Genomic DNA, 15,549 nt, shown 5'->3' with positions numbered 1-15,549 from the left:
CATGGAAACAGCACTAAACAAGATTGTGTTCCATTTCACAAGAGACCTGTTACAGAGGACATCAAATTTTAGAGACAACACCAGCGTAGAACCTCTGCCAGGCTTTATCTGGAATCATTTCTGGCAAGTGGGTTGAATTGCAAACAAGGAGTCGGAGTGTCTATAGGAGAGTGCCAAGATCTAAGGGGTGCAGGGCAGGGGGCGGGGGGGGACCCACAGGACACTCTATTAGCTTCCTCTCAATCCATGTACTGCTGATATAGAGAGAGAGACACTACAGAGAGAAGGTAGTGGGGATCTTATCTTAGAATAATTTAGTCTAAACTTCCCAACTGAATCATGGTTTATTGCCAACATATCAACCGGCATAGGAAGCAAACCAAGAGCACAGAAGGGAACCAGGCAAATAATAAAAGTAGTGTGTGAAAGTGTGAATGCTTAAAGGCAGAATTGTCTTTCACACACTTTCAGATCTGAAATATCTTGCTAATTTTAGACTTGGCCCAGAGCTTTTAGGCACAGGGGGAAAAGATGAATTCAAAATATTTTATTTGATGCCAAGGCAAGAAGAATCTATTCTATGCAACAGGGAATTCTCAATCAAGTTGAAATACCTTAGTTTAGACTTTCAGCATCACCTTGAGTGATACCTGGCATGAGCTATGTCGATTTCCAAATGCCTCAATCATGGACAGAAGAACCCTAGCTCATCAAAGATTGGGATTCAAAACGACCCCCCTGTGCCAAGGAGGAGTTGTTGCTAACTAGTACCAAGCCTGTTCCAGCTTCATGGCAGTGCCATACATAACAGAATTGAATTGTTGTGACGCACAAGCTTTCATAAGTCCACCTTCATGCCTTCCTTCCTAATCCACATTAATCTGGAAGCTCCATGGAAGCCTGTTCAACAAAGATCGCAGAAACAAATAAATCTTCACTGACGGGCTACTAGTCCTTGAACCAGAGATGAATTGGCCAAGAACTGGACCCAGGTCTCCTGCAGAAAAGGCCCAAGAATTCTCCCTTGGAACTCCCACTGCCCACCATGCTAAGAAAGAGCCAAGGAAATAGCATTATATTAATGATTAGAAAACCAGCTGAGAAAATCATTTGGGGGGAAATAAAGATAAACAAAATAAGAGATGGACAATTGCTTTTATACACAGGTATTTTCACCATGTTCTGTTAAGTTAGAGATGCTGCCCTTAGTCTCTTCTTCGGTATCATATTTCTCAGTAGCCCAGTTCCAATGGGCTGTATCAATATTGGTGAAAATACTAGTCAGATAGATAGATGATAAAATAATTCTATACCTATTATTTTATTTGATGCTTGACACATAGGAAGAAACATGATTTCTCCCATTTAAAAAACTCATAAGTGATAACTACAGTACTAACAGCCTACATTAATCATAGCCTCATCTACCCTGAAGGGAGAACTAGATGGTGCCCACCTACCAATAGCAACCATTCTAGAGAGAATGAAAGAAAAATATAGGACAAAATTTAAATTCTTTATTAAAAAAAAAAAAAAGAACAGGCTGGTTGAGACAAGAGGGACCCCTGAGACTATTGCTGTGAGATCCTCTTTGAACTTTGAACTAAAGCTACTCCCAGAGGTCAACCTTCAGCTCACTAGCAAATGGGCTCATGAAATAAGATGTATCACCAGTGAGCACTGTGCAGCTTTTTTTAAAAAGCATCGATGTGAGACTGAATGGTCACCACTTCCCCTAAAGTAAAGTAAAGTAAAGTAAAGTAAAGTAAAGATGAGAAGGTAGCGTAGAAACTATATACAGAATGGAAATCATCAGAATGCTGATTCACCACAAAAAAATGTAATCAGTGTCACAGAACAATATAAAAATGACTACAAAGAACCTAATTTTCTTTGTAAACTTTTATTAAAATATTAGAGAAAATTCCTAAATGAATTCAGAAAGATGTAGCACTTTTCTAAAAGCACCCAGACCTTACATCGTGGAATTAGAGTTTCAGTTGGGTCCCTCGGAATCCAAAGCCAGAGTCCTCGGTATCAGTGGAAGGAACCACAGCCTCTCCAGGGAATGTTTCTCTAACTTAATGATATATGAAGCTTATTTGGAATTTGTAGAACCCTAAGAGAAGAGAATTCAAGAGACTACCAAAAACATGACCGAATCTAGAATCTTTCTCTCTCTCTGCATTTATTTTAATTAGGTGCCCCTTTTTAAATGACTAATGCATTTTTAATGACATAAAATTTCCAAACCTCTAAAGTACCTAAAGACTTGCCTCAAACCTAGTTTGTTTCGAGACATGGAAGTTGAATCCTAACTGTATGAAAAATCCTCACATCAGAGAAGGGGACCCTGTGTGGCTGAACCTCAGACAGTATCTGTGTCCCAAGTCAAACAGTGTTGCTTCTAAGCATCCTCGCCTCTGCTGCTCATGACCAGCTCCATAAACAGCCTCTGACATGTTTCCCCAAGTAGGAGTAATGGGCAACCATGCTCAAAAATGCAAGCCACAGACCCAGAGCGTCAGAGAAGCTGCCCTTTTTATAAGAAAGGAAACAAAATAAATGAGAAAAATGCTACTGTGACTCCCACATGAAAACAAGATCTGTTGTGTCTATAAACCTCACTTCAATTACATCTATTGAAAGGCCAAATCTTTGAAAATATGGTATGCCTTTATTTAGCACTAGATACATGGCTAGGTTTTCATATCTCCCTACACCTATATCTATATGTGAACAGATTGTCTCCCCCCACCCAACGGCATAGTTCCTGTTTTGAAAGGTTTATTAGATTATATCATTTTATATCCCCCATGCTCTTCACAATGACCTTTACATAATGCAAATTTTATCATAGATATATGACATTTATAAAGCAACTTACATCTTCACATTTTAGGCCATTTTTATCAGACTGAATTCCTACATGACTACTCAAGGCAACCCGGACTACACCTCTCCTCGCCAATCCCGTATACACAGGAGGAGGAGGGGAAAAGAGAACTTCATTTTCCTCTGCATGCCCCAGACTCGTGTTTTTCAGAATGATCTACTACAAGATCAACTCTTCCAACATAATTTGAAACTATTGCTGGGGGGCGGGGAGTGGGGGGAGAGGTGGGGGACAATACAATACCTTTTTAAAATCATCCCCTCAAATGTTGAGAGTTCACTAGGCACCACGCACTATGCTAGGCTAGTCAATTATGTTTTATGGTTATTTATTGATGAGTAATATTTATTGAAGCATCTTTCCTGGTTTCTTACTTCCTCTGGAAGTAATGGTGTTAACAACGGCTTATCCTTGAAACGTTAAAATGGGTTAACCACAACTCTTAAAGGATGTTCTTCTGGAAATTGTATGTCTCTTATGGAGGATCATTGGGATAGGTTTTAATTTTTGAGGTTACAAAAAATATTTCTAGACCTCTCAGGGGTATTAAACAGATGAGGTATTCACAAAACAAATATAAAGCACCATTCTATAAACATTCAAACCTGGAGCATCATTTGACAGGACAAACTCAATCTATTTCAGTTTAAGTATTAAGGATGAATTTTTGCTTTAAAAAAAATTCCAGTAATGAAATATTTGTGGCAAGAATACCAACAGTAGCCAGTAATGACTTCTTAGTTTGGGTTTTTCCATAAAATTACAAAGTAGCCAAAAGAATGTATTTATAACATTGAAACAAAAGCAAGGCAGTCACAACTTGCTCCATATTCTCACTTCTTTATTTTGCCTTATTATTCCGCCTCTTTTTAAAACTTCTGTAGAAATTAGCATTTGAATTGTCATTTTTATTTTTACACGTAAAGAGTGTGCCTAACAGGTGAGGTTTATTTTCCCTCGTTTCTTAATCTCTAACTTTAATACTAAATGTCTAAGGTATACTCAGGTGAAGAGCTACTTACCTTCAAGGTCATCCTGGTAAATTACAATTTCTTTTTCTCCCTCCAAATGAATTGCTGCGGAGAGAAAATTTGATACAAAGTTTGATATCTACAGATTTCCTTTAAAAAGCACTGATTCTCCTAATTGACTGCAAGGTCATAATCACCGTTGAATTATGATTACAAAATATGCACCACTGTGAAGGAAGCAGAGCTGGTATTTTGGAACTGGTGCTAGTACTATTGAGCACCTCTCAGCTCTTTGCAGCACATTCAAAAGATCATCTGGAAAGGAAAATATAGTGGCTCATTTAAAACCACAATTAAGGAACCATTCCCATTAAGGAATCTGTGTCATGTGAAATTAATATTCAGAAATAGAGTGACTTAGTTTCAAGGCCTTCTAAGTCTCATTAAGTGATGAAATTATATCATCAATGGACTAAAAATATGTTAAGGGTCTAATTTTGAACCAATTTAACAGGATTTCAGAAAAGAGCACTATCAAGGTGAAGCAAATTGGTGTTAAAGTATAAATGTCAGTCTGGCTATATCCATGCCTAGATTGACATTGATGGAGACTTAAGAGGCCAGTAAAATATGGCTGTGCTATGCTCCTCACTGGAAGACATTCTCGTCCTCATTACAAGGCTGGGGAGTAGAAGAAAAGAACAAAGCGCACATAAAACACCCCAAAGTTTCCCAGTCATGGTTGGAACTTAACATTTGACTGATCTACCTTGTAACCTCTTGAGGTCAACGGGATCAAGGGCTGCCACTGCTTCAGAGACCCTAGAAGGCCTGCTAACACCTGCGTTATTGACGGCCCGGACCCGGAACACGTAAGATCTGCCTTCGCAAAGTCCAGTGACCGGGTATTTGCAGAATTTTACTGGTGAATCATTGCACTGAATCCAATTATTAGTTCCCACTTCACACCTTCAAATGAAAAGAGAGAGTACAGAATAACAAATCCATCTAATAAATATGCCCGGGTATAACAATTAAACCAGGAAGATCTAAAATTGGTATTGATTTATACAGAGAGCAGGAGCCCTGGTGGCGTAATGGTTTACGTGTTGGACCAGTAACCGCAAGGCTGGCAATTCAAACCTCCCAGCAGGTTTCAGGGAAGAAGATTGGGTTTTCTGCTTCCTTTAAAGTGCCCAGCCTCGAAAACCCGCAGCAGCTCTCTGTCCTGGAAGACGGTGATGAGTCTCAGTGCCCCGCCCGGTAGTGGGTTGCATTGGGTTGGGTTTAGGTGGACAAAGAGTAATGTAAACCAACTTTAAAAGGCAGCACTATTTACCACGGCATTCAGCTCAAGGGTTCACTGAAAAGTCGGAGGATCGAACACACCTAGAGGCTCCAAGGAAGAAAGATGGGGGATCTGTTTCCTGGAGATCCAATTCGGTCATCTGAACCCTTACTTTCAAGTGTTGGAGATCAAGGTCTGCCTTCAAACAGGTAAACTTCTCAAAATGTTATTTTAAACCTATCATTTTGAGTTCGTTTTCCAACGTACATCACAAGATAGCCTCGAAGCTCTCCAGCAAGCCTATCGCCACGGCAGAGAGGGTGAAATCGTTCTTCACCCCATGTCCCTAGCACACTCCCACTAGGCAGAGCCACCGATGTCAATCCTCAGTGAAACACAGGCTCACAGTGTACTCCAAATAATGTTAAGCTGGTGCCTTAAACATTCCCGAGGTTGAGAGTTGAAGCTTTTTGAAAATATTAATTAGCTTCTAAGCAGAAACCTAGAAATGTAGAAAAGATTAACCTCCATTTTTCACAGGTTAAGAAATTGAAGTATAAAAACTTCACGTGAAATTCCCTGGAGAAAATAGAAGGTTCATGAAATTAATCTTTCTGAAATATTCATCTTCTAGTTATATGTGCATTTTTGAAAGTACTCTTTTTTTTCTCCTAATGATACAGACTTTTTCATGAAAATTCTAGAATTTGCATGTCCTGGTTTATGTCACTAAAGCAGGAAGCTGGGAGGGCGGGGGAGAAATACAAACGCAATAAAAAACAAAACTTACAAGTTGCAAGGTCAGGAGGCCTAAGTACGGACAAGAAACTAGAAGCACTACTCAGAGAACACGTTGCTGTTGGTTGTCTGGGGTTGTCCGTGGCATTGGTTTTGTAACAAGGGGAGGAGTAGATATTATTAACTGAGAAAGGTTACCTTACGTGCTTTTTGCCAACATGGGTTGGGTAAATTAGCAAGCATGACAGGAGAAAAGAAAGAGTGCTTTCCAGCTTGGAGTTCTAATTCAAGGTCGGTGCTGGACAGTATGCACCGCAAGCATAACTCTAGAATAACAAAAATGCCATGGCAGTTCAACAAGAAACTGTTGGGGTACCAAGAAAATAGTTTCATCAGCCTAATGCAAAAAAAAAAGACAAAAAATCATTGGGTTTTTTTTTTCTGAAATAGACATTGCTTTATTGTGATATGTATAAGTGTATGCATATATAAACTTAAATTTCTACCAGTAACCATCCTTTTTATAATGCAAGATTGACCATCCTATTTTATTTCTAAATGCATTTTAACCATAGTTTAGTCCAATGATATTTGAAGCATCAATCACATGTCTAACAAGCTCACTATGGAGTTTTGCTTATGAGACAATGAGTTTATGTTAATAGGGATGACATTATTTGAAACTTTTGATTGTAAAACTTGAAGGATACACTCAATACTACTCAATTATATGAGTGCATGTAGAATTTATCCGATTGGTAAATGTTTTCTAGTGCAGGTTTGCAACAAAAGAAAAAATAACTTACAAAAATCCACTGGCTTCATTCAATCTTCTTCCCTGACTTTGAACACTCCCAAAGCAAAGTCCCTGCAATTGAGTCAACCCTGACTCACCACAACCCTGTAGCCCAGGGTCAACTGCTCAGGTGGTTTTCCAAGACAGTAGCTTTATGGAATAGACAACATCACTTTTCTCCCCAGTAATCCCTAGAATGAGCTAAACTTAAGTTATTAATTCAAAGATAAATACCAATATTTTATACTTCAAAGTACTAGAGGTTTATACTTGAAAACAAGAAGAGAACTATATTACTTAATAGAAAAAAATAATAGAGACTTGGATACAAATGTATCAGCATTATTCTTAGCACATTTTATTTAACAGCGCCACTCTATTTCTTGGGAGAAAGAAGCCATGCTTAATGGTAAGCCTATTACACAGAGCCCTCTCTCCCAGCTTCAGAGCACAGGGCTGAACAAAACCAGACAATGGAAATTTAGATATAGCTGGAGACATAGAATAGGATCTGTTACTTGGTTTGGGAAAGAGGCTCCAATCCCAACCTGACATAATCTAATGTTATCTTAGGCTCAATCTATTTGACAATATCCATCCAGTGTCCCTGTCAGGGGGTTAAATAAAAATTCTGTATGTATCTTGATGCAACCCTCACAAAAGGAAACTACATTTAGAAAAATATTTAAGTATAGTTCCCATGAGCATGTTCATTTCAGGAAAGAGTCTGTACTTGAAAGAATCAGGTGCACTTACCTATCAATGAAATAGCCAATGACAGGGTTCTCAGTGGTTGTGTTGGGTGGCTTCCAGGTCACAATGACGTAATCGCGGTTTGCATCATGGCATTGCAAATCCATGGGAGCTCCTGGAGCCCCTGTAACTAATGGATCCGCATCTGAGGTGGAGGAGATAGAGAAGCGGCATGTTTAAGAGAACTTAAAGGGCATCTGAAAGCGTAATATCAGTTTGATCAAACTCAAAATCGTATATGCTTAATTTGATCCACTGTGGAATCAAATTGCCTGAATACATGACCTCAGACATCCAACTAGCAAAATTAACTATGTAATACAGATTAATTACAAATATATATTTATGGGTAAATATTTTTTAAATACTCAAAATATTTAAACCTCTGTTACGAGTCCAAGTTTATTATTTCTTATCATTGGATCCAAAGTTGAAGCTAAACTTTTATTGATATATTGTCAAAAATTACTGATGAAATGATATTAAAAATTTGTACATTTTCCCATCTAAGAAATATTACATCAGATACTTCTGTACTTCAAACTCTTTAGAAGTTGTTGGTTTTTTGTTTTTGTTTGTTTTTTCATCAAGTTTGGAGCAATTGTTTGAGTCTATATTTATTTATTTCAAAGTCTATTTATGATCATAATGCAATTAGGTTTTGTTTTCAAATTTTAATTACAGCTGCACTGAAGGCTAACAGAGCTATTTAGAAAGTTAATACACTGAACATTTAATTTCCTTATCTAAAATATGTATTTATTCAGTAACCATGGTTGTGTAATACATTCTTAGCAGTGTAAGCATTATACAGTTTCTTGTTCAAGTCTTTTTAGCATATTAAAAGCACAGGGTTTCTTGACACTGAGCCAAATATTTTTTCACACACTCAAAATCTTCAGGAAATAATCAGAGTTGTTAAACTCTCCCAGACTTGCATTATTTTCTTCCTGTTGGTGGTGCTGAATAAGCAAGGCAATTTAAGCTATGTTGTATTTATTGCATTTTTATGGGGCGAAACATCTTGCCAGAAGGCAGACACAGAGAATGGAAGGTACATTTTAATACCAACCTAATAAATATGGTAAAACTTTGTGGAAGTGCCTAAACTCAAAGCCTCGCTAGTTTATGTTATTCCATGGGGGTGGGAAAGGGGAGGTATATTGGTTGTGTTATTATTCCATATTGTCTTCTTTTTTTTTAATATAGTATTCCCTAATGATACCAACTTTCCTTTATCCTCCTATCATATGCATCTAGTGGGGCAGTGAAAAGTAGTAACTAATAGCCTTGTTTTCACTGAGCATAAACTCAGAAAGTTGGAGATGAGTTGAGTATGGGGGTGAACAGATAGAGAAGCACTAAGTCCCAGCCAATCCAAATGGACATCCACCAGCACTGTGGAGCTGGGTGGAGGGAGCGCTGTGGATACAGAAAGACCCAGGAGACTCAAGACAGCCATTATTAACCCACTTTTGAAGCACTTGAAAACGATTCATAACAGGCTCAGCTGGGCCACAGGAAGGAGGCCGACTCTGGACAGATGCAGGGAATGGCCCGTGAGCATCGCTAAAATAAGCACAAGCGAGCGCCCTTCTCAGCAGTCGCATCAGGCCCAAAGGCTAGGACTTGGCAGAGGGATACTCAGGCTCCAGGTTCCCACAGAACTTTAATCCCTGCACCTCCACCCTTAAGGAAGAGTCTCCATATGGTCATTTGAGAAATCAAAACGGTAATATTTTCTTAAAATTTGTAAATATGTCTATATCTAAATTTTAATATACAGATACACATACCTATATTCACATATAAACCCAAAAACCTACGGGAACCCATGGAGTTGGTTGCAACCCACAGTGAACACCTAGGTTTCCAACGCTGTAATCCTGGTGACATAGTGGAGTTTTTCGTCAGTCTGCAAACTTCAGAGTCACCGGTTTGAAACCAGCAGCCACTCCAAGAGAGAAAGATGAGGCTTTCTGCTTTCATATAGTTAGGGAAACCCTGCCTTACAGAGTTGCTAAGAGAATCAACTCAATAGCAGTCAGTTTACTTCTTTACAGTTTTAGATCTGTAAAGAAACAAAGATCACCTTATCGTTCCCCTGTAGAGTGCCTGATGGGTTTGAACAGCCAACCTTGTGGTTAGCAGACCAGTGTTTACTCAGCAGCATCACCAGGGCTATAGTCTTTTTTTTTTGTGGCTATATTCTTATATGATAATCATATCTTTGATTTATATAGCCTAACACGGTGCCTGGATTATTCTGAGTGTTGATTTTCTTTTGATAAAATAGGGCTAATAAAGCCTGGATTAACAATGGAGCCCATGGAGTTATTGTGAGATAAAATGTGACAACACAAGTAGGGTAGCTAGCACTTTGCCTGACAGAAAACATGCTATAAATCTTACTTGCCATTATCACTATGGCTATAATCACCTTAAATACAAATTTGATTACAGTTAGTGATGAAAAATTAAAAAAAATTATAATAGAGCAGTAGTTTGTCTCTGTCCCTTCTTGAGCAGAAGTCTAGAGGGAGTGGAGAAGAGATAAACAGGAGGTTCCTTTGCTGATCTTCCCTGCCAGAGTGTCAGCCAGCAAACCCCGCTTTGCTCTTGGGCTGAAGTCCCTGGAGGAGAATGAGTAAATACAGTCTATTCATTTGGGTCTATCATTAGTGGCCTCTTGTAAATTTCATCAACTTTATAAACTGTTTTAGAAAGAAAAAGATACATGGCTCAAAATTATTCCAATTAGATATTACTTATTTTATTGCTCTAGTATCTGGAAGCAACTCCATGTATTTATTTTTGCAACTAAAAACATATCTACCATGCTACTAGCTAAACTTCTAAGGAGCAGAATTAATATTCTAAATTGTTCAAGTGTCGTGCTTCTTTTTCATGGCTTCCTGTATCTTCACGACGTCTCATCTTATCGCAAAGTCTTAGGCGTTGGCCAGAGCGATCTTCCTTACCTCTAACAAACAGAAAGGCACTGTGGTCACTCACGCCGCCTCTGGAAGCAATTCTCAAGGTGTAGAGGCCTTCGTCATCCTTATGCAGGTGGCTGAACGACAAGGAGGCCTGGCCTTCCCCAAAGAACATCTTTGTCCATTTGGATTCTTTCACCAGCACATCTGAAAGAGCATGGACATTCGAGATTTGCCTGAGAAATACTAGAAGAAAATATGAATGACAATGTGTATAACGTGAGAGAAGACAATGATATCTGACACCAATGAAAGAAAGTTTACTTTCATAAAATCTCAACACTGTTTGCATCAAGTGTGTGCACAAGTGAAATATAAACAGTGCAGAAGAAGCTATATGCTGGATGTGTCAAGGCAGAGTGTGACCTGGGGAGACCAATAGTGGAGTATTCAGAGAAACCTGGGTTCATGCTTCTCAGCTGAATGTCTGCTTTCCAATTTCCATTTTCCTCGCCGAGAGCACAATGATTTCTGAATGGCTGCCTCATAAGGCTCTTATTTGCAGTCAACGTTTCCATATGCTGAAAGCATTGTGCCCCAACTGCAACTCAAGAGAAGGCCTCTCTCAATGTTACCAGAAACAAATCATAAAAAAACACCCACAAAATAAACAGGCAATTTGTAAAAGAAGAAATGCAAATGGGTAATTTGCTGCTGCAAAAACGCCTTAACACTAATAATCAAGAAGATGCAAACGGAAAGAATGAGAAACTATTTTTCACCTACAGAGCTTGGCAGATGAAAAAGAGGGCTGCATCTGCCATGGGGAAAGGCAGAAAGACACACTCATGTCCTTGCGGCGGGAGTAGAATCACACAGAGGCCAAATGAGAATGTTTCTCAGAAGCCAGGAAGTACACATGCAGTTTTGGATACCAATAAAAATGCACAAATTTTCCTAAGAAATAAGTAGGTATAGGTGTAGATGAGAACATTATCCCAAAATTATTTTGAACAGAAAAAAATCAGCCAATTCAAAAGTGCACAGAGATGAACAGTGGTACATCCATATATAATTAGTAGAGGGAAGGGATCGTTAACACTATAGAAACCTGTGCATGGTTTATTATTAAGGAAGAAAGCGGTTTTTTTCATTGAGTATACGGTTCCTGCAGGTCAAGATAAGGAACAATGGTGAGAGTGTGAGCTATAGGCGGGGCTGCTATCTACAAGGTCAGCATTGGGAACCCACTAGCCCCTGGTGTAGCGGTTACATTGGGGTGCAATCCCCATGTTCGGCAGTTCAAACCCACCAGTTTCTCTGCTGGCCAAAGACCTGGCTTCCGACTACATGGAACACTTCATAACGATGGGTCAGCATTGACTGTGAGTCTGTGAGTCTGTGGAGGTGTCTCCTCCAGAGAAAGACCAAGCTCTCTGCTAAAGGTTTTCATTGTGGAACCCCCAAAAGACAGATTGACTCCACCCACAGGGTCACTATGGGCCCAAATGAACTCAATCCCAGTGGTTTTTGTTTTCGTTTGTTGTTTCCTTTTAAGTGGGGAGTGTAACACACACGGGGAAAATACACAGAGCGCGGCCCAGTTCATCAGCACTGGGACAGTACCCCAGCAAACCTCCCGCGGAGGTACCCCTATGTATCTACCCCACCTCTTCCGTCCTCTTCCTTCCGGCCTTCAACATGTGCTTCTTTTAGTGTGAAAACTATTTTTCTTAGTTTTTATATTAAATTGGACTTGTAAGCTTACAGATATTCTTAGTCAATGGGTTGCTGTAGAGGGCTTCAAATGTCAAGCCTACCCCCAACCCCCACACCCTGATTCACACTGTGGCTAGCTAGGTCTGGGAACTGCAGAATAGAAATAGCTACTGTAAGATGCTTCTTTTTCCAGTGTTTGTCTCTTTCCCGTAGGTGGACAATGCCTAATATATGGTGAGTGCAAAATACAAGGTAAAAAATAACAATAGAAATTAAGACGTCCAAAACATAATTAATGGAAAGGGCAGATGGAAATAAATGTTTAGACCCTGATTCTCTTTCATTTGATTTGTTGTGTGTTGTTAATTAAGTCCTAGATAGATCATCTTTGTAGAGACAGTAATATCCAAAATAATAATACAATCATCATAAAAGGTGGAGGAAGAACACATATAGTCAAGTTCTTTCTGCTAATAGATATGTGATTAGATAATTACAACAAAATGTACTCATTTAATGTCTAAATTTTACAGTTGCAAAAAACATAGCACAGCTCATAGGCTGTATCAAATTTTTTAAAATCCTTGCAATTTTTAGTATTAAAAATATAGGGTTGTCTAGAACACTATATATTTTCTCAATATCATATGTTTTCACTTAATTTGTGATATTGTTTGACTTAGAAAGCTGAACTGAGTGGAAAGGCACCAAATGTCACAAAATCAATTGCACTTGAGGGTTATGGACTAACATAGCCTTTCAGTGTGCATTTTTGTATACTTAAAAATATTAGAAAAATCAGGTGTTAATTTCCATAGAATCAAATTCTCACAATTTGATTACTATATTTTAAACTCTTTTACGTTTATACAGAAGAAAAATTACCTTTAGGGTCCAATATTAGTCTACTATCCTACAAGTGTATTCCAAAGGTCAAATGTTCCTGTATCTAATCGAGGGTTTCAATGATATCAAAGATATATGTACCATGATCCATATCCATAGTAGACTAGGCTCTTTTCTATGTCAGTAATGACAGGATTTGCTTTGTGTACATGATGCCTGAATAATGGATGCTTGCATTTACTAGTGTCAAGGCCGTCCAGAATCTAACACCAGTTCATCTGGTCAGGGGGATCTACCACCATTCCCCTTACAAATCACATGTCAGCGAAATTAATCTACTCATTGTCCCTGAAAAAGAGACTACACCCCTGTCACTCTGGGTGTTTCTCAAATACCATTTCTCCCGCAGCGTGTAATGCAGTTGTGTTCAGCATTAGCTACACATTGTAATCATCTGGGAAACACACACAAATTGTCACGTTCCACCTCAGACCAATGAATGAAAAATCTCCAACACAGGACAAGCTTTGAACAGGGTTTGGAATCTCCCCAGGTGATTCTAATGAACACCCAGAGCCAGAATCTGGGTCCTGACCCTCACCGCCTGCCTCTCTTCACAGACAAAGCCAATGGAAAGGTCCATCAGGAGGTGTTTAAGTAGCTCATTACTAAAGTGTATTAACATGAAGTCTCATTTGTTTGCCTATCACCATATTCCAGTTCAAATGATTTTACTGTGACTCTTTCGTCTCCATTTTGGGTAACAATTTATCTTTGCTGTTGCTGACTTACCTAGAAAACCTGAGGGAACTAGATTAGTCTCAATTATTTTGCAGCTGGACCCTCGGGCCCTGCTGGAGCATCCATTGTCTACTGTAGCCACTGTCCGTCCACTCCAGAAACTGCACTCCCCGTCTTAGTGGAGTTTTCTATCCACGTAACTAGTGGACAACTTGATTTGGGCAACTTAATTCGTGGTCTTGAACCCTTTCAAAATGGCCGTTCCAAATTTGATTAAACTTCATACAGTTAGTTAAAATAGGAGATGGAACACTTACCTGGAATACATTCCCTTCTGTAAGGGAATAAATCAATTAAACAAACAAAATGGCCTTTCTCCTTGGTTCCTGAGAGTCCTTTAAATGCCCTGTGTAACAGAGGTGCCTTTTTGTTACCTGAGTCTAAAGCCTACACCAGAGTATTTGTGCTGATGAATGAGGAGCTAGTCAAGTCACAAAAAAACACTTCCTGGCCTGCTCTCAGCCATCCTCAGGCAGGGGAGCATGGCTGGGTCATGCATGTGCTATAAGATGTCAATTATAACTATGCAGTGATGCCAAGAAAGTCTCTGAACAGAGCAGCTTCAGGAGATTGAGACTTGGTGGAAGATGTCTATGATTAGCAGTGTGACCCTGCTTGGACACCGAGGTCTGTGTTGAGAACGTTCTTGTAACTCTTCCCCCAAGCAACTCTCTGACGTGCTGGTCCTAGTTTGTGTCATTTTGCTATGAAAAATCTGTAATTATTTCAGCAAATGATTGAGCCCTAATGAGTAATGAAAGCCAGCTAGGTGGAAGTGAGGGGACTCAGGGAAGGCCAGCTTGTGCTAGCATCCCGTAGCAAAGTTGGGAAATCCCGAAATTGTGTCTCAGAGGTCAAAACAAATAATGCCTATGAACGCCTAAGCTTGGGCTGCATCTGCCTACTTGGCAATCTAGGGATGATGTCCTTTTAACATGTCAGGTCTGACCTACCTCAGGAATGAAGGTCTGGGTCACCCCACCAGGTAAAAAACCACAGCCAGCTGAGGTGCTTGCTGAGGGCAAAGGTAATACAGAATGGGTAGTAGTAGAAGGTAGTTCTACCTATCAATTATGACCATGTGATCAATTGCAAAAGCGAGGTTTGTAATTGTCAATGTATTTTCTTTTTATGTGTTTATTGCATATATTTCCTTCATTCAGGTATGATATATCAGGAATTTGGTTTTATCTCTCTAGAGAACCCTGTCTAACACATTTTGGTACCTCAGGAGTGGGGTACTGGAGAAGCAAATCATAAGCTAGAGAGTAGATGTTTGTCTGACCTCTCCCCCCTGGAAGTTTTCCTTCTTTGTCTAGCCAGAGGTCAGATAAAGCCACACTGTTTACTGGGTTGTTTCTGGGAAGTAGGAAAATAAAGTTTGTAAGTCCACTTGCTTCAGTCATTAAAAATTGATCTTTAAATGGGTTTAAGCCATAGCTATAAAAAAGCTTTGAAAATATATGTCCCACCCAGTGCTTTGGAATACTAAGGAACCAGTCTTTGTCAGTTGCTGGAAAAATTCTGGAACCATGAAGAAAACTCCCCTCTAGGACTGAATATTAAAGGGAGCCTGTGAGCACGCTGAAATGCTTGCTAGGTGACCACCTGGATCTACTTGTTGAGTGGCAGTGGGAGAAATGCAGCAATAAAGAGACAGGTTGAGTTTGCCCACTGACACCTGTGGACTTGGTCTACAGGGGAAAAAGGAGAAGACAAGAGCCGGTTGACTGGTCTAAGGTTCATGACCTAACTGAGGGGGCTAGGCTTGAGTTGGTGAGAGCCAATGGCCTAAGGAAAGGCGA

General features: G+C 39.5%; 1 protein-coding gene across 1 annotated transcript in view; it reads right to left on the bottom strand.

Moving 5' to 3' along the window:
- The window catches only part of MYOM2 (myomesin 2), a 128,466-nt gene that overhangs the window by 64,469 nt on the left and 48,448 nt on the right, over window positions 1-15,549 (bottom strand). The window contains exons 10-13 of the mRNA XM_004707745.2: window positions 10,424-10,585; window positions 7,446-7,587; window positions 4,637-4,836; window positions 3,919-3,972 (exon numbers count right to left, since the gene is read on the bottom strand). Coding sequence (XP_004707802.1) covers window positions 3,919-3,972; window positions 4,637-4,836; window positions 7,446-7,587; window positions 10,424-10,585 — 558 coding nt within the window. The remainder of the gene's footprint in view (window positions 1-3,918; window positions 3,973-4,636; window positions 4,837-7,445; window positions 7,588-10,423; window positions 10,586-15,549) is intronic.

Source organism: Echinops telfairi, unplaced genomic scaffold, assembly GCF_000313985.2.
Source record: "Echinops telfairi isolate 266 unplaced genomic scaffold, ASM31398v2 ScPeMD7_9;HRSCAF=40, whole genome shotgun sequence".
Classification (NCBI taxonomy): Eukaryota; Metazoa; Chordata; class Mammalia; order Afrosoricida; family Tenrecidae; genus Echinops; species Echinops telfairi.
This window is presented reverse-complemented; position numbering and strand designations above follow the sequence as displayed.